The sequence below is a fragment of the Papio anubis genome, chromosome 11 (assembly GCF_008728515.1).
Source record: "Papio anubis isolate 15944 chromosome 11, Panubis1.0, whole genome shotgun sequence".
In the NCBI taxonomy this organism is placed as follows: domain Eukaryota; kingdom Metazoa; phylum Chordata; class Mammalia; order Primates; family Cercopithecidae; genus Papio; species Papio anubis.
In genome coordinates, this window is record NC_044986.1 from 69,444,144 (window position 1) to 69,471,390 (window position 27,247).

General features: G+C 40.7%; 1 protein-coding gene and 1 pseudogene across 1 annotated transcript in view; one reads left to right on the forward strand and one right to left on the reverse strand.

Annotated features, from left to right (window-relative positions):
* Positions 1-27,247, forward strand: part of OIT3 (oncoprotein induced transcript 3) — a 35,106-nt gene that overhangs the window by 2,812 nt on the left and 5,047 nt on the right. The window contains exons 2-6 of the mRNA XM_003903785.5: positions 2,835-3,209; positions 4,554-4,661; positions 10,298-10,420; positions 15,548-15,670; positions 17,135-17,295. Coding sequence (XP_003903834.1) covers positions 2,835-3,209; positions 4,554-4,661; positions 10,298-10,420; positions 15,548-15,670; positions 17,135-17,295 — 890 coding nt within the window. The remainder of the gene's footprint in view (positions 1-2,834; positions 3,210-4,553; positions 4,662-10,297; positions 10,421-15,547; positions 15,671-17,134; positions 17,296-27,247) is intronic.
* Positions 21,736-22,703, reverse strand: LOC108584820 (annotated as a pseudogene).

Here is a 27,247-nt window from a genome sequence, read left to right on the forward strand (position 1 = left end):
TGTTCTTTTTGAAGCCCTCCCAATTAGATGTATAGATCAGCAGTTTAGGATGAATGTGTGCAATACCAGATTCTGGGCTTCACACTGAGATTGAAAACAGGATATAAAACCAGCAGCCAGATTATTAGATTGGATTGCTGCCTTAAAAGGGTGTAGAGTGGGATGGGTACATTTAACGTCAGAAAGTATTGGATGGTTAACTTTTAAAAATACGTATGTATTATTTAGTTAGTTACAGAAGGTGGCAGATAAATTTCTCCTCCTCATACCCTATCTCCCCTACAGCAGGGGAGCAAGTGAACTTTTAGCAGACAGCCAAGAAATGACATTTTACTTGAAGGAAAAACTTTATAAATAAGGAAATAGTTACTGAGAGAGGTTTAGGAGTTTCTGTAGAAGTCATTAAAAGTTGAGTATCTAGCCATCTCTTATAAAATTAGAGCCAGGGAGAGGAACCAAATATTTCCATGACTCTATAATCACCTGTGAAACTGCTCTGGAAACTTGTTTGTAAGAAAAAGCCACAGCTGGGAGAGCAAAGGAGGAAATCTGTCCCCTTTGAGGAGAGAGAGAATCTGAGGATATTTCTTCCCCTCAAAGGATTCTGGTCTAGGGCTCAGCTGAGATACATAAGGGGCATTTTAAAGAAAGAGGGTTGTTTCTGCCATTTGCATCCCTGCATGTTATTTCCAGAAAATGCAATATCCCACTTCTTTCTTGCCTTAAATTGTCATATTTTCTTGGAGGCCATTAGCAGTGGGCTATACTTTTCGCTACGTGTGACTGAAGTTTAGAGAGTAAACTTAACTTTGAAATATGGATATGTAGATTGGAAACATCTAAAGTATTTTCTAGACAAGTTAGATTTGGTGATCATGGCCGATTCATATTTAATCGTTGTGCAGTATTTGCGAATACTGAATTCCCTGCCCACGAAATATATTGGCCCTAATGTGAATTCCCTGCCTACAAGATCAGTTACGTAAGTCAACCTCATGTGCATTAAGAAGAATAATATAGTACTCTCTGGCCAATGTTCCTTTCTAGAACTTCTTGGTTTCATAGATTCTTCATAAGGACCATTTACCTATGTTGATTCATTAATTAGTTTCCCTGGAGCTAAGGGGAGCAATGAGAATATTGGAGATATTGGTGTCTTTAGTCATTGAAATGTTGTTTTTCTATTTATTTATTTATTTGTTTGTTTATTTATGAGACAAAGTTTTACTCATGTTGCCCAGGCTGGAATGCAGTGGCATGGTCTTGGCTCACTGAAACCTCTGCCTCCTGAGTTCAAGCGATTCTCCTGCCTCAGCCTCCCAAGAAGTTGGGATTACAGGCACACACCACCACACCTAGCTAATTTCTGTATTTTTAGTAGAGATGGGGTTTCACCATGTTGACCAGGCTGGTCTCGAACTCCTGACCTCAGGTAATCCACCCACCTCGCCCTCCCAAAGTGCTGGGATTACAGGCTTGAGCCACCGCACCCAGTCAAAATGTTGTTTTTCAATGTCTTCATGACATATGATAAAATGTTTTGGTTGAGATATGGTAATTTATGCACTAAACACATATGCCTGAGAAACTTGGCTATATGACAGCTAGGATAATAATGCCATGGTTAACTACGAATACACAAAGTTCTTGGTATTTTCAATAAGCTGGTAGAAGATATACCAAAATTCACTTTGAGAATATTTCTGGTAACTACATGCTAGTATACTGTGTATTTCAAAATAGGTGGCATGTGCCCGAGGCCTTTATCTTTTCAGTGGAATGAGCTTTTACACATTCCTGATCAAGTCAAACTTTCTAATAATGCAAAATTCCACCTACAATCTTTACAAATAGCCAGCCAAATACTTTTTTGAATATTTCCAAGGATTGGAAGCTAACTGCCCTGTGACATAGCCTCTCCCATGACTGGATAGCTGAACTGAAATGTGCTTCCCCATAATTCGTACTTGTTCTTGTAACAGAATAGCTAATTCCTCTTCCACAAGCCTATTCCAGATTTTTAAAAAACGAATATGTGTTTTCTTCAGTCTTCTTTTTTCAAAACCATAATTCTCAACTTCACCAGTAAATAATTTTTAGGACCCCTTCTAAGTCTGGTCAACTTTCTCTGAAGTTTGTCAATTGCTTTCAAAAAATACAGTCTCCAGCAGAGCGCCAAGTTCATGCCTGTAATCCCAGCACTTTGGGAGGCTGAGGCAGGAGGATCACTTGAGCCCAGGAGTTCAAGACCAGCCTGGACAAGATGCCAGAACCCTATCTCTACCAAAAAAAAAAAAAAACAAAAATTAGCCAGGTGTGGTGGCATACACCTGTGGTCCCAGCTACTTCAGAGGCTGAGTAGGGAGGATCACTTGAGTCCAGGAGGCGGAGGTTGCAGTGAGCCATGATTGTACCACTGCACTCCAGCCTGGGCGACAGAGCCAAACCCTGTCTCAAAAATAATAATAATACAGTTTCCAGGTAATGAACAAAATACTCAGAGTATGGTCTGACTCGCGCAGAGTTCAGTGAGTCTTTAATCCTAACCTCCCTTGGTCTGAACACCTATCCTTCTATCAAATAATTATTATGGATAAAAATTCAGTTCAAGCTAACGCTTAATATTAGGTTTGAAATAATTTTGAAAAGGGCATTTATGCAGCATGTTTAAATCAACCTAAGGAACCTTAAACAACTATTTTTTTGGGGACCTTAACTAATTTCTCTTTTGAATTCAAAAATGTCCAAATGCAAGACCAGGAAGGTGGACTTGGGCTGTTGGTGCTGTGATCTGAAACACTCCAGGTACTCTGAGGTATCTTTTTCATTTCCAGCCTTAGACCCTTGTTCTGCTTACATCAGCCTGAATGAGCCCTGGAGGAACACTGACCACCAACTGGATGAGTCTCAAGGTCCTCCTCTATGTGACAACCATGTGGATGGGGAGTGGTACCGCTTCACGGGCATGGCAGGAGATGCCATGCCTACCTTCTGCATACCAGAAAACCACTGTGGAACCCACGCACCTGTCTGGCTCAATGGCAGCCACCCCCTAGAAGGTGACGGTATTGTGCAACGCCAGGCTTGTGCCAGCTTCAATGGGAACTGCTGCCTCTGGAACACCACAGTGGAGGTCAAGGCTTGCCCTGGAGGCTACTATGTGTATCGTCTGACCAAGCCCAGCGTCTGCTTCCACGTCTACTGTGGTCGTGAGTACCTTCCCTGTGCTCTTTTTCTCCACCAACAAGGCCACGGATGGAGTCCAAAAGTGCCAACTATAGGATACGCAGTTACAGTGACAACTATATCTCAATCTGAACAACATTGATGTGGGGCCAAAGATACCTCTAGATTGTGATTTCTGAGATCTCTTCACAGAACTTCTGAAAAATTCCTGAAGAAATAGAAGGGGAAAGGAGCTATGACTTTAATCAGTTATTTTTAATTTTGTCCGAATTCCATTCAAACAACACATTAGAAAATGAAATATTGGGCTAGGTGTGGTGGCTCACATCTGTAATCCCAGCACTTTGGGAGGACGAGACAGGTGGATCACAAGGTCAGGAGTTTAAGACCAGCCTGGCCAAGAGACCAGCCTGGCCAATAAGGTGAAACACCGTCTCTACTAAAAATACAAAAATTAGCCAGGTGTGGTGGCGTGCACTTGTAACCCCAGCTACTCGGGAGACTGTGGCAGGAGAATTGCTTGAACCTGGGAGGTGGAAGTTGCAGTGAGCCGAAAAATCACGCCATTGCACTCCAGCCTGGGTGACAGAGTGAGACTCCGACCCAAAAAAAAAAAAAAAAAAGAAAATGAAACATTGATTTAGGTTATCTAAATAGTGGATTTCCAACTTGTTTGAGTATGGAGAACCCCTTTTTAAGATCTCTAGATAGATAGATAGATAGATAGATAGATAGATAGATAGATAGATAGATAGACAGATAATCAGACACCCATATGGTTGGATTGTGTTTGGTGTCCACTGATTTTTTAAAATGATATATAATGGAAGAAGCTACTTTGTGTCAGCAATACTTCTAATTTCTGTGTTATTAATCCTGTCAAGATCTGTATTCATTTTAAAAATAGAGCACTAGAAGAGTAAGACGTAACACTTTCTTAGTCTACAGCTCATTTATGGTGAGGTTTTAGATTTGCAGACAGTCTGTGGCCACTCAAGGGCCTATGGATCTGAAGTTGGGAATCATTGATCTAGAAGACAGAAGATGCCCTAGTTTGTTGTTTTCCACTGGGTTATATAAACCCTGAACAATGAGAATTCCCTCGATGGTGGCTGGAAACTCATCCCCCAGGCTACACTCATGAGGCTCTCTCAAGGAGAGGGTCAGCTGGATGCAGTGGCTTATGCTTGTAGTGCCAGCCACTTGGGAGGCCAAGGTGGGAGAATTGCTTAAGCCCAGGGGTTTGAGGCCAGCCTGGGCAACATAGGGAGACCACCCCTCCTGCCCCACCGCACCATCTCTAAAATGAATGAAAGAGTGTCCTCTGGTCTCCTCCTCTCATGAAGATAATCTTTATTCTTCCGTAGATTTTTATGACATCTGCGACGAGGACTGCCATGGCAGCTGCTCAGATACCAGCGAGTGCACATGCGCTCCAGGAACTGTGCTAGGCCCTGACAGGCAGACGTGCTTTGGTAAGAAACTCATCAAAGGTAGAATCAGGCTATTAGGATTGAAAGGACAAATCAAAAACTCTTCCTGCCTCAGAGCGCCATCATTTTCCCAGTTTGTGTCTCCAAACACTTGGAATGGCGTTTCCTTTTTAGTTTATACCTGGACTGAAAGCCCCACACCAAATTTGTATCACGGTTAGGGACAGTAGAGAATTGTGCCCTCCACTAGAGTAGCCACAGGTGGCCATGGCTCACTTGAGATGTGGCTAGTATGACGGAAAAATTGAATTTTAATTTAATTTTATTTTAATTTTAAAACCGATGTTTGGCCACACACGGTGGCTCACGCCTGTAATCCTAGCACTTTGGGAGGCTGAGGCTGGCAGATGGCTTGAGCCCAGGAGTTCAAGACCACCCTGGGCAACAAAGAAAAACCTCATCTCTACAAAAAATATGAAAATTATCTGGGTATGATGGCATGTATCCATAGTCCCAGCTCCTCAGGAGGCTGAGGTGGGAGGATCACTTGAACTTAGGAGTTCAAGGTTACAGTGAGCCATGACACCACTGCTCTCTAGCCTGGGTGACAGAGTGAGACTCTGTTTCTAATAATAATAATAATAATAATAATAATAATATCTTTAATATTGGTTATATATCAAAGTGAAAATATTTTGCATATAATTGGGCTATATAAAATATTATTAAAATTAATTTCACATTTCTTTTTTAAAAATTTTAATGTGACTACTAATAAATTTTAAATATGTAATTTGCTTTATATTTCTGTTGGACAGCACTGATCTAGAATTATCTGAGGACTTACTCCTCTAGCTTCACTGATATAATTTTGGTCATTCTGAGTAGCAAGAAAGATGAGTCAGATTGTCCGTAGGAAATCCAGAGTTGTTGAATTGTATACTATGTTGTCTATAACTAGAAAAGAACAGAGATGAAAACCCCAAGATTGAATATCATCTCTCTTTTTCTTTAATGTTATGAAGGTTTTGGATTCAGACTCAAATAGATTTAAAACAAGTCTAGAGAGAAAGGGGAAGATTGCCCTACCCTGGTCCCCCAAGAAGAACAGTAACAGGTCAGGATTGAGGCAGGAGATTAAGGTGAAAGGAGCATAAAAGGCTTATTGGTGTTTGTTTGTTTGTTTGTTTGTTTTTGAGACAGGATCTTGCTCTGTCACCCAGACTGGAGTGCAGTGGTGTAATCTCAGCTTATTGCAGCTTCGACATCCTGGGCCCAAGTGGCTTCTTGTTTTAGAAGAGCTTTTGCTCTTCAATCTCCTAAATGAGCCAGGGGCAATGGCTCATGCCTGTAATCCCAGTGCTTTGGGAGGAGGAAGCAAGAGGATTGCTTGAGACCAGGAGTTTAAGACTAACTTGGGCAACATAGTGAGACCCCATCTCTATAAAATAAAAAATAAATTAGCCAGGCATAGTGGCAGCCTTCCAAAGTAGCTGAAGTTTCAGCTGAGGCAGGTGGATTGCTTGAGCCCAGGAATTTAAGGCTGCTGTCAGCTCCAATTGCGTCACTGCACTCCAGCCTGGGCAGAAGAGCAAGACCCTGTCTAAACAAACAAACAAAAATCATAAATACATCAATAAATAAAACCTCCTAAATGAACCCCACTGACCATCCTGTGGAGCAGGTTTCAGCCCTGCCATAGGAGTTGTTAGGGGTCTGGTGTGGTTGATTCTGAGTATGTGATTTAATGCTAAATGGCTTGGGGTAGGGGCAATAGTGGTTCCTGAAGTTTCTCCCTACCCTCATGTATTCCTGTTCAAAAATATTTAGCTTTATTTTAAACCAGGAGTTGCTTATGCATTTCTTTGCTTTTGTTTTAATACAGCTCTTGAAGAGGTAATACATTTAAATGGTTCTCAAATTAAACAACATGAAAAAGTATACAGCAGGCTGTCTAGCTCTCAGTCACCCTCTTGCCCCATTTCCCTCTTCCCCAACTCCATCCCAAGGAAACGGTTGTATTATTTTCTTATATGTGCTTCCAGGGTTTCTACAGTCAGATTTTAAAATGCATATATATATATGTGTATTAGCCTGTTCTCATGCTGCTAGTAAAGGCATACCCAAGCCTAGATTTATAAAGGAAATTTATAAAGGAAAGAAGTGTAATCGACTCACAGTTCCACATTGCCGGGGAGGCCTCACAATCATGGCAGAAGATGAGGAGAAGCAAAGTCACATCTTATATGGCAGCAGGCAGGAGAGCATGCGTAGGGGAATTCCCATTTATAAAACCATTGGATCTCGTGAGACTTACTCACTACCAAGAGAACAGTGTGGGGGAAACTGCACCGATGATTCAGTTATCTCCACCTGGCCCCACCCTTGACACGTGGGGACTATTACAATTCAGGGTGAGATTTGGGTGCAGACACAGCCAAATCATATCAATATGTTTACTTATTGGCCATTTTTAAACATCAAAGGTAGCGTATCATTCACTTCTCTTCCTTAATTTATCTTAGACAATCTTTTTCTATCAAAGCCCCAAGTTCCTATGTGGGATCTGTGGGACTTCAGGGAGGTGAATCCTCTGAAACTGTAGACAGTGTTTTGTGTTTGTGAGCATGTGTCAATTTTCCTTTAGTTTTTATTTAAATGTAATAATTTTAATTATTTATTTTAAATTATATAATTTGTTCAGGCAGCAAAAAAGAAAATAATATAACAGACACTCATGTACCTAGATTTAACTAGAGTTAAGTTTTGCTTCCTTTTTGTTTTTCTTTTTCTTTTTTTTTTTTTTTTTTGAGATGGAGTTTCACTCTTTTGCCCAGGCTGGAGTGCAATGGCACCATCTCAACTCACTGCAACCTCCATCTCCTGGGTTCAAGCGATTCTCCTGCCTCAGCCTCCAGAGTAGCTAGGATTACAGGTGCCCACCACCACGCCCGGCTAAATTTTTTGAATTTTTAGTAGAGACAGGGTTTCACCATGTTGGCCAGGCTGGTCTTGAGCTCCTGACCTCAGGTGATCCACCCGCCTTGGCCTCCCAAAGTGCTGGGATTACAGGCGTGAGCCACCGTGCCCAGCCCTCTTTTTCTTTTAATTTAAATATAATTTTGTAAATACAATAAAGCCATCCTACCCCATCCTGCTTTCTTCTCTCACCCTCCAGGGGTAATCATTGTTTTGAAGTTAGCATGTGTTCTTCTGGTCCCATTTTAATGCTTTTATTATTTATGTATGTACCCATAACAGTAGATAGCATTGTTTTGTGTGTTCTTAGAATTAACATAAAAATGATACCTTACCCAGTGTGTGAGATTTTCTCTAGCAGGTACCCGTAAGAATGGAACTGCTTGGGCATAGAGTGTCTTCACTAGCTATAAACAATAAACCCCCAAATAATGACGGCTTTGAAAAGTAGAAGTTTATTTCTCTCTCATAAGATAAGCAGTCCAGGCTTGGAATGGAGGCTTCTAAGGGACCTACCCAAGCATGGGTGTCACCATGTCCACATCCGGGAAGGCTGTGAGCCTCTAACCGTCTACTTTCCAGGCAATATAATGAGGAAAGGGAAAGAAGGGGACTTGATAAAGATTCTTAATATTATCAACTACATTTTGCATTTCTACAAGTTCTGTTTGTTTTCAGTTCTGCCTTGTCTTTTTACACACTTCTTTTATTTTGCTTATTGTCCTTTCTTTTATCTTTTTACTAATTCTTTAAATACTTGTATTATGGACTTTTCTGGATAATTCTGTTATCTCCAGTTCAAAGCCTCCAATGATCACACCAATGCTGTCTCACAGTGGATCATTCCTCATTTAAGTGTCTTGTGGCAAACCATCTTCTGTTGTAGTTTTTTTTTCTGTAGGACACCACTCTTGTCATCTGGTATCTTTGTTTAGTGTGGCTATAAAGGAATACCTGAGGCTGGGTAATTTATAAAGAAAATGGGTTTATTTGGTTTATAATGCTGCTGGCTGGGAGACTGAGCATCTGGGGAGGGCCTCAGGCTGCTTCCACTCATGGAGGAAGGTGAAGGGTGCTGGCATGTGCAGAAATCTCATGGCAAGACAGGAAGTGAGAGTGAGAAGGGGGAGGTGGCAGGCTCCTTTTAAACATGCTGAAACTAATCTAATAGAGCAAGAACTCACTCATTACTGCAAAGATAGCACCAAGCCATTCACAGGGGACCTGCCTCCAAGACCCGAACACCTCCCATTAGGCCTCACCTCCAACATGAGATCAAATCTCAATATGAGGCCAGGCATGGAGGCTCATGTCTGTAATCCCAGCACTTTGGGAGGCCGAGGCAGTTGGATCACTTGAAGTCAGGAGTTCATGACCAGCTGGCCAACATGGTGAAACCCCGTTTCCACTAAAAATACAAAAATTAGCTGGGCGTGGTGGCGCGTGCCTGTAATCCCAGCTACTCGGAAGGCTGAAGCGGGAGAATCGCTTGAAACCTGGAGGCGGAGGTTGCGGTGAGGTGAGATCGTGCCACTCCACTCCAGTCTGGGTGACAGAGACTCTGTCCCAAAAAAAAAAGAAAAATCTCACTATGAGACTTGGAGGGGTCAAATATCCAAACCACAGCACCTGGTTTGAGGAAGTTTTACACAGAGCACTTTTTCAAATGCTTCTGTTGGCATCACAGATTCTTTATCAGACCAGGCCAAATTTTCCATCAATTTCTCAGCTTCAAGATTCCCCATACCGTGTGGGAAGTGTAAAACCATACTTGAGCCATGGCAGAGCCCTGGCTTGGGGCTTCCATTGGTTGTGAAGGCTTTTCTTTCTCCTAGAGCCTTGGGCGGAGTTTCCTTATTGTTTCCCTGGGCCGCTGGGCAAAGTTCTCCCCATCTCATTGAGGGGATACATTTTCTGGGGTTTAGACTTAAGCAGGGTTTCAGTCACAGCTTATCTCCTCTCCTGGGGCCAAGGTGATGACTCCTGTCACCGCATGGGTGTTTAAACCTCAGTCCATGGTTTATGTCCTATCTAGGCCTGTTATTCCTGAGGACCATGACAAATTTAGCTCCCAAGCTTCCCTTTCCTTGTTTGTAAAAAGAAAGGCATAGACATTTTCTGCCAACTGTGCGTTTTTTTACAGCAAGAGTCCATACCCTCCATCAGATTCTTAAAAAGATTAGCAACCATTGCTTAAGTACAGTGTGAGAATATACTAATTTAAAAAACAGATTTTGAGGGCAATAGTTCATATTATAAAAGAAAATTGCCTTACAAAATATTTTATCAGCTATTTCCTTCTGTAATGTAAGCTCCTCTCATGACTTAAAACAATTTACTTTATAAGTTTGTATTTATTTAGCAACTTCTCAGGAACTCATTAAAGAAAGTGAAATTCACCAATACAAATAAGTAGGTGTACCCAGGACACAAAAGGAACTTCATTTTCCCATTGTTTTTCCCTGAAGAGAAAGTAATTGGCAAGCAGTTAGGTACCTTCCACTCAGTAAAGGGCAGATGAACCAATAACATGGTTAAGGAGATCAGGTAGATGGGAGCGATGATACTGGATCAGAGGGGGAGCTGGGTGGTGGAAGGTCCATCAACAGGATCTGAAAAGATGTGGAAACTCTGCCCAGGGGTTTGGGAAAGGCTGAATCACTCAGCAGTATAGAAACAGTGTGGTTTCTCTTCTGCAGATGAAAATGAATGTGAGCAAAACAATGGTGGCTGCAGTGAGATCTGTGTGAACCTCAAAAACTCCTACCGCTGTGAGTGTGGGGTTGGCCGTGTGCTGAGAAGTGACGGCAAGACTTGTGAAGGTGAGAATGGGCAAGAAGGGACCCAAATCAAGAGCCAAAGGAAGCCACTGGCTTATTCTCTGATGTTCAGGAAACTGCCTTAGTGTCCAAAGAGAGCAACAGTTTGGCTGTGCAAAGAAATGACAAAGGGGTTCATCAACATTGAGAATACTCACACTGTGGACAGAATTCAGTTTTGATTTTGTCTCTAAGATTTAACAGGAGCGAATTTTGCAAGAGGCAGAAAGCCACATTTTTATACGAGAAATAAAAATAGGGTGTTCTGGCCAGGTGCAGTGGCCCATGCCTGAAATCACAGCACTTTGGGAGGCTGGAGTGGGAGGATCACTTGAGGCCAGGAGTTTGAAAGACCAGCCTGGGCAACATAGTAAGACACTATCTCTACAAAAATTAAAAAATAAAAATTAGCTGGGTATGGTGGTGCATGCTTGTAGTCTCAGCCACTCAGAAGACTGAGGATTACTTGAGCCCAAGAGTTTGAGGCTGCATTAAGCTATGATTGCGCCACTGCACTCCAGCCTGGGCAACAGAGAGAAAATATCTCAAAAAAAAAAAAAAAAAAGGAGGGGGGATATTCGGTATTTCTCAAACTTTAATGTGCCCATGAATCACTTAGGATCTTGTCAAAATGCAGATTCTGATTTAGTAGGTCTGAGATCAGGTCAATATATTGCATTTTTAAAGACGTTCTAGGAGTCACCTATGCTGCTGGTCCAAGGAGCACACCTGGACTAGCCAGGTAATAGAGGCAGTAGCATAACCACTGGCCGACAGCTGTGTTTCCCAAACTTCCCTGCTACTGAGAAGCACCTGGGGCTTTTACACTCAGCCCCTCTGAGACCCTCTCCTGCAGCCTCAGCTTCAGAGGAGCTAAGATGGGGCCTTAGAGTTTGTGTTTTCAACAAGTTCCACGGGTGACTTTTATCATCTTGGAAGTTTAAGCCATTTCCTCTCCTCCCCATATGCTTTGTGTTTATGGGAGATGAATACAGTTTGGGGGGTAAATAAAATAATCTATTTAATTTTACTTTTAGATCTGTTTTTAATAGCAGACATTTTATAGGACTTTATACATTTATATAACTAATAACAAAAAAGAATTCATAATATATATCAAATAATTGAAATGGAAATTGCCTACCATTATTATATGAAACTTAGACAATAACCCTTCTCTAAGGCACATTTACCCTTGCAAATTGTCACAACTAAAATTCGCCAGGCACAGTGGCTCATGCCTGTAATCCCAGTACTTTGGGAGACTGAGGTGGGTGGATCACTTGAGGTCAAGAGTTGGTAATCAGCCTGGCCAACATGGTAAAACCCCATCTCTACTAAAAATTCAAAAATTAGCTAGGTGTGATGGTGGGCGCCTGTAATCCCAACTACTCAGGAGGCTGAGGCACAAGAATCATTTGAACCTGGGAGGCAGAGGTTGCAGTGAGCTGAGATAGCGCCACTGCACTCCAGTCTGAGCAACAAAGAGAAACTCCATCTTAAAAAAAAAAAAAAAAAAAAAAAAAAAAAAAAAGGGCCGGGCGCGGTGGCTCAAGCCTGTAATCCCAGCACTTTGGGAGGCCGAGACGGGCGGATCACGAAGTCAGGAGATCGAGACCATCCTGGCTAACATGGTGAAACCCCGTCTCCACTAAAAAATACAAAAAACCAGCCCGGGCGACCAAAAAGAAAAAGAAAAAAAAAAAAATTCCATCACTTCTACTTTAATAAGTCAGAGTTCTCATGACACCCTGCAGATTACATGGAGAGATAAATGGTATAATTGTTATTATTTACAGAGGATATATATTTGTTCCTTAGGATAATTAAATTTGTGGAATAATAGAGCTGTGGTACTACTTACAAAAGTTCACTTTATTCTAGCTATATTCAAAATAATAAAATACTACGCCAAAGGGAAAAATTATGGCTAGTGTCCATATTTTATTTCATGCAACTAACTTTGCATTATTAACTGAGAGACCATTAACCGGAATATTAAATTACTGTTCCTTATAATAAGACTAAATGTATTTTAAACTTTATTGAATAGGGGTAATGTCCAGAGTCCTCCTTAAATCTTAATTATTTTATGTATGAATCTTTACATATTTGAATGTTAATAAAATGTTCCATAAAAACATTTGTAATTATTTATGAGTACTTTATTGGAAAGATTGCAGTTAATCCTGCCTCATATAATCTTAAAACCTAATAACCATAACTGAAAAAATATTTTAGCAGAAGATGAAAATTAAGTGTGAGTTATACTTTAGGATTAATATTCCTGTTTATAACCCTTAAGTTTTATTGATAGTCCAAACATATATGTTTCTTTAGCTAAGCTATTTGATAATTATATGTTCATTTTTTTTTAAAAAAATGGCCTTTTAAATTTTTTTTTTTAGATTCAGGGGGTACATGCACAGGTTTGTTACATGGAGACATTGCTTAATGCTGGGATTTGGGTTTCTATTGAGCCTGTCACCCAAATAGTGAATATAGTACCAATAGGTAGTTTTTCAACCCTCACCCTGCTCCCTCCTCCCACCTTTTGGAGTTCCCAGTTTCTTTCTTTTTTTTTTTCTTTTGAGACAAGGTCTCACTCTGTCACCCAGGCTAAAGTACAGTGGTGCCATCTTGGTTCACCGTAGCTTCTGCCTCCCTGAGCTCAGGTGATCCTCCCACCTCAGCCTCTCGAGAAGCTGGGACTATAGGCATGCACCACCACGCCAAGCTAATTTTTGTAGAAACAGGGTTTCACCATGTTGGCCAGGCTGCTCTCGAACTCCTGAGCTCAAGCAATCCACCTGCCTTGGTTTCCCAAAGTGCTGAGGTTCCAGGTGTGAGCCACTGTGCCAGGCTCCCTGTGTCTATTTTTATATAGTTTATATTTGTCCCATCTTTATGCCTGTGTGTACCCATTGTTTAGCTCCCACTTGCAAGTGAGAACATGCAGTATTTTTCTGTTCCTGCATTAATTCATCTCTTGTTAGTTTTTAAGTAATTTTTATTTTTTGTTTTACTTACTATTTATTTATTTATTATTATTATTATTTTTAAGACAGAGTCTCACTTTGTTGCCCAAGCTAGAGTGCAGTGGGGCGATCTCAGCTCACTGCAACCTCTGCCTCCCAGGTCAAGTGATTCTCCTCCCTCAACTTCCTGAGTAGCTGGGATTACAGGTGCCTGCCACCATGCCCAGCTAATTTTTAGTAGAGACGGGGTTTCACCATGTTGGCCAGGCTGGTTTTGAACTCCTAAGCTCACACAGTCCACCTGTCTTGACCTCCCAAAGTGCTGGATTACAGGTGTGAGCTACCACACCTGCCTGTTTTGTTTTATCACAAAAGTGTAGAAGAAAATACAGAGGAGCAAGAGAAAAATAATTAAAATGACCCACAATCCATTTGCCAGACATAGCCATTCTAAACATTTTGGTATATCTTCCTGAGAGACTTAAATATTTTAAGCTAATTTAAATTTTCAGTTTCTTTTATATTTTGTATTTTTAGACCTGAAAATATCCTGAGTGAACATTTAGTACAACCTCTTCATTTTACAGATATTGAAATTGTGACTCAGAGAAATAAAATGACTTAAGGAAGGTAATTTTTAAGGGAAAAAAGTGCTATTAATGTTCATTTTAACATCTTACAACATATTTTTGTGCTTTCTTCTATAGTATTATATATAATCTTCAGCCATTTCAAAAGCCCTTAGGTATGCTTTTATCCTTCAAAAATATACAGATGTATAATGGCCAGGCATGGTGGCTCACACCTGTAATTCCAGCACTTTGGGAGGCCAAGATGGGCGAATCACGAGGTCAGGAGATTGAGACCATCCTGGCTAACACGGTGAAACCCCGTCTCTACTAAAAATACAAAAAACAAACAAACAAAAAATACAGATGTATAAACTAGTATTACTTAATCTCTTTTAAGTGTTGCAAAGAGTAATTCATTGCCATATTTTTCTCTATATACATTTCACAAAAACTAATTCATCCTAAGTTAATTTATTGATGTTCCAAGTAACTGCTTTTTAAAAACTATTATTGAACTGAGAGAGTTATTGCTATAACTGGAAATCAGCTTTTATCTTTCCCTGAGCATCTCAGATGTTTTGAAAACATTCCCTTTCTTTATTTTAACCTAGAACAGGGGTCAACAAATTTTTCTCCAAAGGTCAGATGGTAAATACTTTAGGCTTTGTGGACCATACAGAATCTGTAGAAACTACTCAACTCTGTTCTTGTAGTGAGAAAGCAGCCATGCAGGTAAATGAATGCACACGGCTATGTGCCAATAAAACTTTATTTGTAATAATGTGTAGCAGATTAGAATTTGACAACCTCTGACCTAGAAGATAATGTCCAAGTCCCACAAAGGTCATTTTTTTTTTTCTCTGTTAAACATGAAATCACCTTATAGATTCTTCAGTTTTCAATGGAATATTTTTCCTTTTTGTCCATTGCCTTGAGTTTGCTTTTTGAACATGCAAAACATTAAAAAGGGAAAATTAAACAAAACCATCTCATAAGAGGACAATCACCAAGAATTTTGTTTAATGGACTCAGCATGATGTCCAGGCCTCATTTTTATAGTTTGCTGTCAGCCCAAAGCCCTTCACCCCCAGTGCTCTTGTCCTAGATATTTGAGGAGAGGGCCAGGTGACCCAGCCAGTCCACAATAAGTCAGATCTATCCAGCCAATTCAGGTGAATTTGTATTCTGTCAGTCTCTTTTACGTCAATAGTGCTCTATAAAATGTCAAATTGGTTGGATTAAATGTTACAGCAAATAAGAAATCACTTTTGGGTCCTAGTCCTAAAAACTCATAACCCCCAGCTAACCATAAGAAAAACATCAGACAAACCCAAACTGAAGGACATGCTACAAAATTCCTGACCAGCTTAATTGGGTAGAGTTACGGATATTGGAAGATTGCTCTTTGTAGCTATGATATTTCATAAACATTCTTTGAGGTCTTGCCCGAATGTCTCAGTCACTAGGTTAGGCACCAGGGATGCTACCATAAGTTAAGTATAATCCCTGATGCAAAGTGCCAGAATTCTTGGGGTAGAGGGTTGCAAGATGATTCCCTTTTCTGTTGGCTTCTACTGCAGACATTGAAGGATGCCACAATAACAATGGTGGCTGCAGCCACTCTTGCCTTGGATCTGAGAAAGGCTACCAGTGCGAATGTCCCCGGGGCCTGGTGCTGTCTGAGGATAACCACACTTGCCAAGGTAGTACATGGGGCGGAGCGGGGGCTTGTCTCTACTCTGATTACACTTCTTCCTCTCGCAAAGCTCTTTGTCTTCCTCCCCCAAGTGTGTCAGGGTTCTCGTCTTTTAGAACAATGGCTCTTTGAGCAGTGTATATTGCTGAATCATCACTCTGGAATCATTTAACAGAGAAGATCTCTAAGAAAGGATTACCAGAAAGTTAACTTTAATTTGCTGTTTATCTTTGGTTTTTGACTACTTTCTATGGTTAGTTGTATGACTAATACTCAATATGGAAGCATAAGTCATTGATACAGCTACTCTCTTTTCTAACAGGGCTTGACACTAAGTGAACTCAGTTGAAAGCCCTGAGGAACATATTCCTCTCCCTACACTTAGGATATGAGGGTTAACAATCCTCTGATAATTGTTTTCTGGAAATCTAATTTTTTTTTTTTTTTTTTTTGGCAGAGTCTCACTCTGTTGCTCAGATGGAGTGCAGTGATGTGATTTCAGCTCACTGCAACCTCTACCTCCTGGGTTCAAGCAATTCTCCTTCCTCAGCCTCCTGAGTAGCTGGGATTACAGGCTTGTGCCACCATGCCTGGCTAATTTTTGTGTTTTTAGTAGAGGTGGGGTTTCACCATATTGGCCAGGCTGGTCTCGAACTCCTGACCTCAAGTGAGCCGCCCCCCTCGGCTTCCCAAAGTGCTGGGATTACAGGCATGAGCCACCGTGCCTGGCCTGGAAATCTAGTTCCTGATGTCCAGAATATTCATCCATTCATCTACCAAACATGTAAGGGGCACCTGTGTCTGATTTCTTTGCACCACTACACCATCGTTATGATGTGTCTTCACGTATTGGACGCTGACAGAGCTCAAGTATTCTTTTCAGGATATTTGCAGAGTCTAGAGAAGAACCTGGGAATGCTAAGGAAAAGCAATCTTTTTTATATTAAGCTAAAGTGGTGAAATTTATAGTCAGAGTTTATGGTTTCCTGAGCAATGCAAGGACAATTTGGAAGCCTTTCCCAAGTGCGCTAACACTGTTTTTATTGTCTCTGTTTTACTAGGCAGTAATTAATGGTAAAGTCACAGCAGTATCGTTATGTACCTTAGGCCTATATCAAAGCAGCACTTTTTCTGTATTGCCAATAAACTGTGTTTGTGCTGAAAGTTAATCTCTTAGGTGTTTCAGTTCACAGAGTTATGCTGGCTACACTTTGAAACCAATGTTTGGTGAATTGAAAGTCGAACCTGGTATTTCCTAATTCAGGGAACCATATATTTGAGGAACATTATTTCACCATAATCTTGGGAGTTATGAATAGTGGTTTTATTCACCAACTTGTTTTCAGCCCCTCTGATTTCCTTGGGGATGGAACAAAAAGCTCAGGTTTTGTGAGGGTGAAATTATTTCTCCTAAAAGGCTTCCTCTCGATTCAGGTTTCCTGGCTCTAACAGTGGCCTCTTTTCTCTGCAGTCCCTGTGTTGTGCAAATCAAATGCCATTGAAGTGAGCATCCCCAGGGAGCTGGTTGGTGGCCTGGAACTCTTCCTGACCAACACCTCCTGCCGAGGAGTGTCCAACGGCACCCATGTTAACATCCTCTTCTCTCTCAAGACGTGTGGTACAGTGGTCGATGTAGGTTCCTCCTGGAGGGCACTCAGGGAATGGCCAAAAGCCGGTTATTTGGGAGGTGGTGGACAGAGGTATGCCATGTGGCTTGTGTCATAGATGAGATATTTACGCACAAAAGATTTGAGCTCAAAACATCTTATGTCATTCATTTAACCAACACGTTCTTGAGCATCTGCTGTGGTCCTGGCACTATGAAGAATTCTGCTATTCCTGTTTTCAAATACCCCATCTCTCCAGTATGCGCAGACATTTTCCTGAATGCATCAGTACCGGTGGTACTGGAAGGCTGGCTACATCCCCTCTGACCAACTATTTTATTTGAAGAAAGTAACTAATACAGATGATGGTTCATTTATGGTGGAGAGTTCAAGTATTGAACCAGGTTGAGTGAAAAGGTTTATATTTTCATCCCAAAATCTGCACACAGCCCTGTGCTGGAGAGTTAGACATGTATGAAGTCCTGCCTTTTAGGAACTTGCACAGCAAAATTGAGATGATGACACAGAAAATGTAAGGAAAGGATGAACAGTGAGACGGATGACAGGTCCTGTAGGAGTCCAGTCAAGGGACAAACACAGCAGCAGTCAAGACAAGTGGGACTTGGATCCAGGTGGAAGTGTGTGTGTGGTTTACACAGCAGAGAGGAAAAGAAAGAGCCTTTCAGATGGGAAACAAGTGAGCTAGTCTCTGAGAGGGGATATGCAGGCCTGTGCGGAGGCATGTGGAGAGTGCAGCCGGACTGGCCAGGAATTCCTACTGGAAAATGAAACCGGAAAAGTAGATGGGGCGGGCTGAGCTTCCAAAGGCCTGCCTTGTGTGCTAGGGTGAGCCGTCTGGATTTGATCCCACAGAAATGGGTTTAGGCAGGGACTGTGGTGATGAATGCCATGATCTGACAGCAGCTTGCAAGATGGATAGAGCAGAGGGGGCCTGCATGTGGATCAGCACGGAGGCCTTTGCGATCATTTGGTTAAATGAATATTTATTTATGACTCTAATTAAATGAAAATCAGAAAGCTGATTCGACTTGCAGTGAGACAAGTGGGGGATATCCAAGGAGCAGGTGGTCCCACTTGAGGCAAGTTATGTTGATCATATCGGTGGATAATCAAATGGACATGCCGCATGGTAGGTTGGCGCTATTCTCCCGTGTACGGCAGAGCAGAGGAATCTGGAGATAAAGAGCTGAAGACCATCCGGTGAATGCCACAGCCGAAATTCTGAGTGTGCAAGAGTTCACACAAGGTCATGCTGCCGCCGCATCACCAGGTCTAAAATTCCTGAAAGAAACATAACGGGCGGAAGCTGTCCTTTTCTAAAATACCAGAGCTTTGGATTCGCTGATTCTGCAGAGATCGGGTATTATGAGTAATACTCTAAAGGAATGTGTGGGGCTGCCCAAGAAGTAGTGTGTAAAACTCTTTTTTTTTTTTTTCTTTTTTTTTGAGATGGAGTTTTGCTCTTATTGCCCAGGCTGGCAATGGAACAATCTTGACTCACTGCAACCTCTGCCTCCTGGGTTCAAGCGATTCTTCTGCCTCAGCCTCCCAAGTAGCTGGGATTATAGGCACCTGCCACCACGGCCGGTTAATTTTTGTATTTTTGTTGAGACGAGATTTCACCATGTTGGTCAGGCTGGTCTTGAACTCCTGACCTCAGGTGATCCACCTGCCTCAGACCCCCAAAGTGCTGGGATTACAGGTGTAAGCCACTGCACCCAGCCTTTTTTTTTTTTTTTTTTTGGTATTATTTTCTTATTTATTAAAAAGTACACAGCAAAGAGTTAGGCTGTATAATACCAATAGTTAGGATATAAAGCCATGTATAATAATGGGCTAATTAGGAGGTAAAGAGAAGTTCTAAATGCGAGCCATGTGAGTTTAAGTTACAGTTGATTCTTGTTATTCACAGTAGTTATGTTCTACCAAGCTGCCACAAGCAATGAATTAGGTAATACGGAAGCTAATTTCTTTAGCAAGTAAGCATTGCTCCTAGGGGAAACACTGGGTTAGGTTCCTGTAATCCTCTGGTTACAACATTTTTGTTAACCAATCAGTTAACAGTCTTGTTCTGTGTGTGTTTCCATTTAAAGATACCTTATTTAATATGCATTATAGATTCATTAACATTGCACTCATGGCCAGCAGCACTGCAACTCATATCTGGAGTTTATCAAACACCTATTTTCCCATTTTCCCTGTAAGGCTGTCATAGCCTCCTTGTGCTTGGGATCACTAGACAGCCCATCTGCACTGCATGTGTGGGTGCCTTTCAACAGCAACATTGCTCACAAAACACAAACATGCAAAAGCATGCCGTTCTGTAGATCACAAAAAGGATCCTGGTTTACAGTATGAGAGCTAAAACAAGAAGGCAGTGGTGCCTTGTTGGACCTCAGCTGGGAATGTGCCACTGTGCACATTCTGAGAATAACCTCAGAAGCATAGTGAGTACTGATTTTGGGGTTATAAATAAATGTTAGCTGCTAGATGAATTCACACATACTAAATGCACGAATAATGGGCATCAACTGTACATGGTAAACCTGGGGGGACTTCTTAGAAGAGATGAGTTTGAGTGAGGCATTGAAGGATGGGTAAATGAAGATGGGAATGATGGATGAGGAGAGATGTCAGCCACTAATGAGTTCTAGTCTCATCATCACACTCGTCCCTTTCTGACCACAGATCATTTCTTTTTTTTTTTTTTTTGAGACGGAGTTTCACTCTGTTGCCCAGGGTGGAGTCCAGTGGCGCAATCTCAGCTCATCACAACCTCTACCTCCCAGGTTCAAGCAATTCACCTGCCTCAGCTTCCCAAGTAGCTGGGACTATAGGTGTGTGCCACCACGCTCAGCTAATTTTTATATTTTTAGTAGAGACAAGGTTCCACCATGTTGATCAGGCTGGTCTTGAGCTCCTGACCTCATGATCCACCCGCCTCAGCCTCCTGAAGTGCTGGGATTACAGGCATGAGCCACCGTGCCCAGCCGACCACAGATCATTTCTTACTCTTGTATACCATAGTCTTTGAAGCTGAGTTTTATTTTTATTTTTATTTTAAGCTCAGGGGTACATGTGCAGCATGTGCAGGTTTGTTACATAGGTAAATGTGTGTCATGGGGGTTGGTTATACAAATTATTTCATCACCCAGGTATTAAGCCTACTGCCTGTTAGTTATATTTCCTGCTTCTCTCCCTCCTCCTGCCTTCCACTCTCTGATAGGCCCCAGTGTGTGCTGTTCCCCACTATGTGTCAGTGTGTTCTCATCATTTAGCTCCCACTTATAAGTGAGAACATACGGTATTTGGTTTTCTGTTCCTGTGTTAGTTGGCTAAGGATAATGGCCTTCAGCTCCATCCACGTCCCTGCAAAGGACATGATCTCATTCTTTTTTTTGTGGCTACAAGTATTCCTTGGTGTATATGTACCACATTTTCTTTATCCAGCCTATCATTGATGGGCATTTAGGTGGATTCCATGTCTTTGCTATTGTGAATAGTGCTGCAGTAAACATACACGTGCATTGCATGTGTCTTTATAATAAGACGATTTATAATCTTTTGGGTATATACCCAGTAATGGCATTGCTGGGTCAAAGGGTAGGTCTGTCTTTGGGTCTTTGAGGAATCACCACACGGTCTTCCACAATGGTTGAACTAATTTACACTCCCAACAACAGTGTAAAAACATTCCTTTTTCTCCACAACATCACCAGCATGTTATTTCTTGACTTTTACTAATAGCCATTCTGACTGGTGTCAGATGATATCTCATTGTGGTTTTGATTTGCATTTCTGTAATAATCAGTGATGTTGAGCTTTTTTTTCATATGTTTGTTGGCCACATGTATGTCTTCTTTTGAGAAGTGTCTGCTCATGTCCTTTTCCACTTTTTAATGTTTTTTTCCTTATAAATTTAAGTTTCTTGTAGATGCTGGATATTAGACCTTCATCAGAGAAAAAAAAATTTTCTCCCATTCTGTAGGTTGTCTGTTCTCTCTGATGATAGCTTCTTTTGCTGTGCAGAAGCTCTTTAATTTAATTAGATCCCATTTGTCAATGTTTGCTTTTATTGCAATTGCTTTTGACATCTTCATCATGAAATCTTTGCTTGTGCCTATGTCTCAAATGGTACTGCCTCGGTTGTCTTCCAGGATTTTTATAGTTTTGGGTTTTACATTTAAGTTTTTTTTTGTTTTTTTTTTTTTTTTTACTTTATGAAAATACTGAGTTTTATTTTATGTGTATCTTTTTGTCTCTCCACCATTTCCATGTCCAACCACTGCTACTACTATGTCCTATCATAACATTCCACACATGCTTAAACCCAAGTAAAGGGTGGAGTTCCATCTTTGAAAACTAAACAGGTATTTTGGACAACACATTCTTGGCAATGGAACCTGGACAACATTTATCAAACATTGTAGGGAAAGTTCTCACTCTGCATTACAAAAAGGACAGCCAGATATCAACTGTTACAGAAACGAAATAAGATGGAAAATTTTTAACAAATTGTTTAAACTATTTTTTTAAAGAGACTTCCTCCATTGCCAGAGATCTTGAATAGCCTCCTGGTCAGTCATCTGGAAGCAATTCTTCACATAATTGATGAACTTGGCTTCTACTTTGGGAAGAGAATCACGTTTTTCTATACTTGCTTGCATTTTTGCTGTAATGTCTTTTACAGAACTAGGTCCTTTTGGTGTTTTAGGAGTTTTTCTGTTTTTTTGAAGGGTTCTTGTCCTTTTGATCTTGGTGTTGATGATGGTTTTGAGTCTTTTCCCTTCTGATTTAAGTTTTGTGCATTTTTGGCTGGAGTATCTTGTATAGATTTCTTCACTTTTTCTTCAGCTTCCTCATCATCTTCATCATCATCATCATCTTCATCATCATCTTCATCAGCAGCAAGTTTTACTTTTTTCTGTGGAACCTTGCTACTACCTCCAGGGGCAGACTGCTTTCCAGATATACTTAAGTTTCACATCCTCCTCTTCTTCATCTTCTGACTCTGCATCTTCCTCCACAGTTACTCAGTACTGTCCACTAATATGCAGTGGACCTGAACCACACTTCAACCTTAAGACCACTGGTGGTGTTATTTCAAAGCCCCCAAGGGAAATGGTTGGCTGTACAGACATTTGCAAAGTTGCCAGTGTTACTTTAATTGGACTGCCTTTTTAATTCATTGCCTCTGCTTCAACAATGTGCAATTCATCCTTTGCACCAGCCCCTAAACTGACCGTTCTTAAAGATAACTGGTGCTCATTTTCATCATTATCCACCTTAAAGTGATAATCTTTGTCAGCCTTTAGTTCACAACCAAAAAGATAGTTCTGGGGCCTCAGGGGGCTCATGTCCATGTCCATCGAATCTTCCATTGGGTGGCAGCACACACAGGTGGGAGAGAAGGCGGACGGAGATAAACAACCACTGCTCAAGAGAACAGCCGCACAGGACGGAATCACACCAGGGTACACTTAAGTTTTTAACCCATCTTGAGTTAATTTTCCTATATGGTGTGAGGAAAGGGTCCAGTTTCAATTTTCTGCATATGACTAGCCATGTATCCCAGCACTGTTTCCTCATTGCTTGTTTTGGTCAGGTTTGTTGAAGATCAGATAGTTGTAGGTGTGCAGTCTTATTTCTGGGTTCTCTTTTCTGTTCCATTGATCTGTGTCTGTTCTTGTACCAATACCTTGCTGTTTTGGTTACTGTAGCCCTATAGCATAATTTGAAGTTGGGTAGCATGATGCCTCTAGCTTTGTTATTTGCTTAGGATTGCCTTGGCTATTCAGGCTCTTTTTTGGTTCAATATGAATTTTAAAATAGATTTTTTCTGCAAAGAATATCAGTGGTAGTTTAATGGAAAAGCATTGAATCTATAAATTGCTTTGAGCAGTATGGTCATTTTAATAATATTGATTCTTCCTATGTATTTCCATTTGTTTGTGTCATCTCTGATTTCTTTAAGCAGTGGTTTATAGTTCTCCTTTTAGAGATCTTTCACTTCCCTTGTTAGCTGTTTTCCTAGGTATTCTTTTCCTGGCAATTGCAAATGGGAGTTCATTTGTTATTTGGCTCTCAGTTTGACTGTTGATGGTGTATAACAATGCTGGTATTTCTGCACATTGATTTTGTATTCTGATACTTTGCTGAAGTTGTTTATCAGCTTAAGAAGCTTTTGGGCTGAGATGATAGGGTTTTCTAGATATAGAATCATGTCATCTGCAAACAGGGATAGTTTGACTCCTCTCTTACTATTTGAATGCCCTTTATTTCTTTCTCTTGCCTGATTGCTCTGGCAACTTCCAACACTATGTTGAATAGGAGTGGTGAGAGAGTACATCTTTGTCTTGTGCTTGTTTTGAAGGGGAATGCTTCCAGCTTTTGCCCATTCAGTATGATGTTGGCTGTGGGGTTGTCATTCATGGCTTTTATTATTTTGAAGTATATTCCTTCAATACCTAGTTTATTGAGAGTTTTTAACATGAAAGGATGCCAAAATTTATTGAAATCCTTTTCTATATCTGTTGAGATAATCATATGGTTTTTGTCTTTAGTTTTATTTATGTAATGTATCACATTTATTGATTTGCATATGTTGAACCAACCTTGCATCCTGGGGATGAAGCCTACTTGATTGTGGTGAATAAGATTTTTGATGTACTGCTGGATTCAGTTTGCCAGTATTTTGCTGAGGATTTTTGCATCAATGTTCATCAAGGATATTGGTCTGAGGTTTTCTTTTTTTGTTGTGTCTCTGCCAGATTTTGGTTCAGGATGATGCTTGCCTCATAGAACAACTTAAGGAAGAGTCTCTCCCTTTCAATTTTTTGAAATGGTTGCAGTAGGAATAGTACCAGCTCTTCTTTGTACAGGGGGTAGAATTCAGCTGTGAATCTGTCTGGTCCTGGGCTTTTTTTTTTTTTTTTTTTGGTTGTAGGCTATTACTGCCTTAATTTCAGGGCCTCATTATTGGTCTCTTCAGGGATTCAACTTCATCCTGATTCAGTCTTGAGAGGATGTATGTGTCCAGGAATTTATCCATTTCTTCTAGGTTTTCTAGTGTATATGCATAGAGGCATTTATAATATTCTCTGATGGTTGTTTGTATTTCTGTGGGGTCAGTGGTAATATCCCCTTATCATTTCTGATTGTGCTTATTTGATTCTTCTCTCTTTTCTTCCTTGTCTAGCTAGTGATCTATCTATTTTATTAACTTTTTTGGAAAAACCAGCTCCTAGATTTGTTGATCTTTTGAATGGTTTTTTTGTGTCTTTATCTCTTCCAGTTCACCTCTAAGTTTGGTTATTTCTTGTCTTCTGTTAGCTATGGGGTTTGTTTCCTCTTGGTTCTCTAGTTCTTTTAGTTGTGATGTTGGGTTGTTAACTTGAAATCTTTATAGCTTTTAATGTGGGCATTTAGTGCTATAAATTTCTCTCTTAACACTGCCTAACCTGTGTCCCTGAGATTCTGGTATGTTATATCTTTGTTCTCATTAGTTTCAAAGAACTTCTTGATTTCTGCCTTAATTTCATTATTTACCCAAAAGTCATTCAGAAGCAGGTTATTACATTTCCATGTAATTGTATGGTTTGGAGTGAATTTCTTAGTCTTGAGTTCTAATTTGATTGTGCTGTGGTCTGAGAGACTGTTATGATTTCAGTTCTTTTGCATTTGCTGAGGAGTGTTTTACTTCCGATTATGGGTCAATTTTAGAGTAAGTACCATGTAGTGATGAGAAGAATGTATATTCTGTTGTTTTGGGGTGAAGACTTCTATAGATAATTATCAAGTCCAACTGATCGAGAGTTGAATTCAGGTCCTAAATATCTTTGTTAATTTCTGTCTTGATGGTCTAATATTGTCAGTGGGGTGTTGAAGTCTCCCACTATTATTGTGTGGGAATCTAAGTCTCTTTGAAGGCTTCTAAGAACTTGCTTTATGAATCTGGTTGCTCCTGTGTTGGGTGCATATATATTTACCATAGTTACCTCTTCTTGTTGAATTGAACCCTTTATCATTATGTGATGCCTTTCTTTGTCTTTTTTGATCTTTGCTAATTTAAAGTCTGTTTTGTTGGAAAGTAGGATTGCAACTCTTGCTTTTTCCTGTTTTCCATTTGCTTGATAAATTTTCCTCAATCCCTTTACTTTGAGCCTATGTGTGTCTTTGCATGTGAGATGGATCTCTTGAAGACAGCATATCAATGGGTCTTAGCTCTGTATCCAGTTTGCCACTCTGTGTCTTTTAATTGGGGCATTTAATCCATTTACATTTAAGGTTAGTATTATTATGTGTGGATTTGATCCTGTCATTGTGTACTTCAGTATGTTTTTATAGTGGCTGGTAGTGGTTTTACCTTTGCATATTTAGTGTTTCCTTAGGAGCTCTAGTAAGGCAGGTGTGGTGGTAACAAATTCCCTCAGCATTTGCTTCTCTGAAAAGGATCTTATTTATTCTTCACTTATGAAGCTTAGTTTGGCTGGATATGAAATTTTGGGTTGAAAATTCTTTTTCTTTTCTTTTCTTTTCTTCCTTCCTCTCTCTCTCTCTCTTTCTTTCTTTCCTTCTTTCTTTCTTTTGACAGAGTCTTGCTTTGTCTTCCAGGCTGGAGTGCAGTGGTATGATCTCAGCACACTGCAACCTCTGTCTCCCAGGTTCAAGTGATTCTCCTGCCTCAGCCTCCTGAGTAGTTGGGACTACACGCATGCCTGGCTAATTTTTATATTTTTAGTAGAGATGCGGTTTTATCATGTTGGCCAGGCTGGTGTCAAACTCCTGACCTCAAGTGATCTGCCTGCCTCAGCCTCCCAAAGTGCTGGAATTACAGGTGTGAGCCACTGTGCCTGGCCATTTAAAATTCTTTGCTTTAAGAATGTTGAATATTGGCCCCCAGTCTCTCCTGGCCTGTAGGGTTTCTGCTGAAGGGTCCACTGTTAGTCTAATGGGCTTCCCTTGTAGGTGACTTAGCCTTTCTCCCTGGCTGCCCTTAACATGTTTTCTTTCATTTCAACTTTGGAGAATCTGAAGATTTTGTGTCTCAGGGATGATCTTCTTGTGGAGTATCTTCCTGGGGTTCTCTGCATTTCCTGAATTTGAATGTTGGCCTGTCTAGCAAGGTTGGGGAAGTGCTCATGGATATCTTGAAATATGTTTTCCAAATTGGTTTTATTCTCCCAGCTCTTTCAGGTACTCGAATCAGTCATATATTCAGTCTCTTTACATAATTCCATATTTCTTGGAAGTTTTGTTCATTCCTTTTTATTACTTTTTCTCTATTCTTGTCTGCCTGTCTTATTTCAGAAAGACAGTCTTCAAGCTCTGAGATTCTTTCCTCTGCTTGATCCATTCTGCTATTAATACTTGCAATTGCATTATGAAATTCTTGTGTTTTTTTTAGCTCTATCAGGTTGGTTATGCTCTTCTCTATCTTGGCTATTTTCTTTTCTTTTCTTTTTTTTTTTTTTTGAGATGGAGTCTCACTCTGTCATCCAGGCTAGAGTGCAGTGGCATAATCTCAGCTCCCTGCAAGCTCCGCCTCCCAGGTTCATGCCATTCTCCTGCCTCAGCCTCCCCAGCAGCTGGGACTATAGGCACATACCACCATGCCCAGCTAATTTTTGTATTTTTAGTAGAGATGGGGTTTCACCATGTTAATCAGGATGATCTCGATCTCCTGACCTTGTGATCCACCTGCCTCGGCCTCCCAAAGTGCTGGGATTACAGGCATGAGACACCATGCCTGGCCTATCTTGGCTATTTTCTTTGTCAGTTTCTATAATGTTTCATCATGATTTTTAGCTTCCTTGCATTGAGTTAGAACATGCTCCTTTAGCTCAGCGAAGTTCGTTTTTATCCACATTCTGAGGTCCACTTCTATTATTTCAGCCATGTCAGCTGCAGCCCCATTCCAAACCCTTGCTGGAGTGGTGATGTAGTCATTTGGGGGA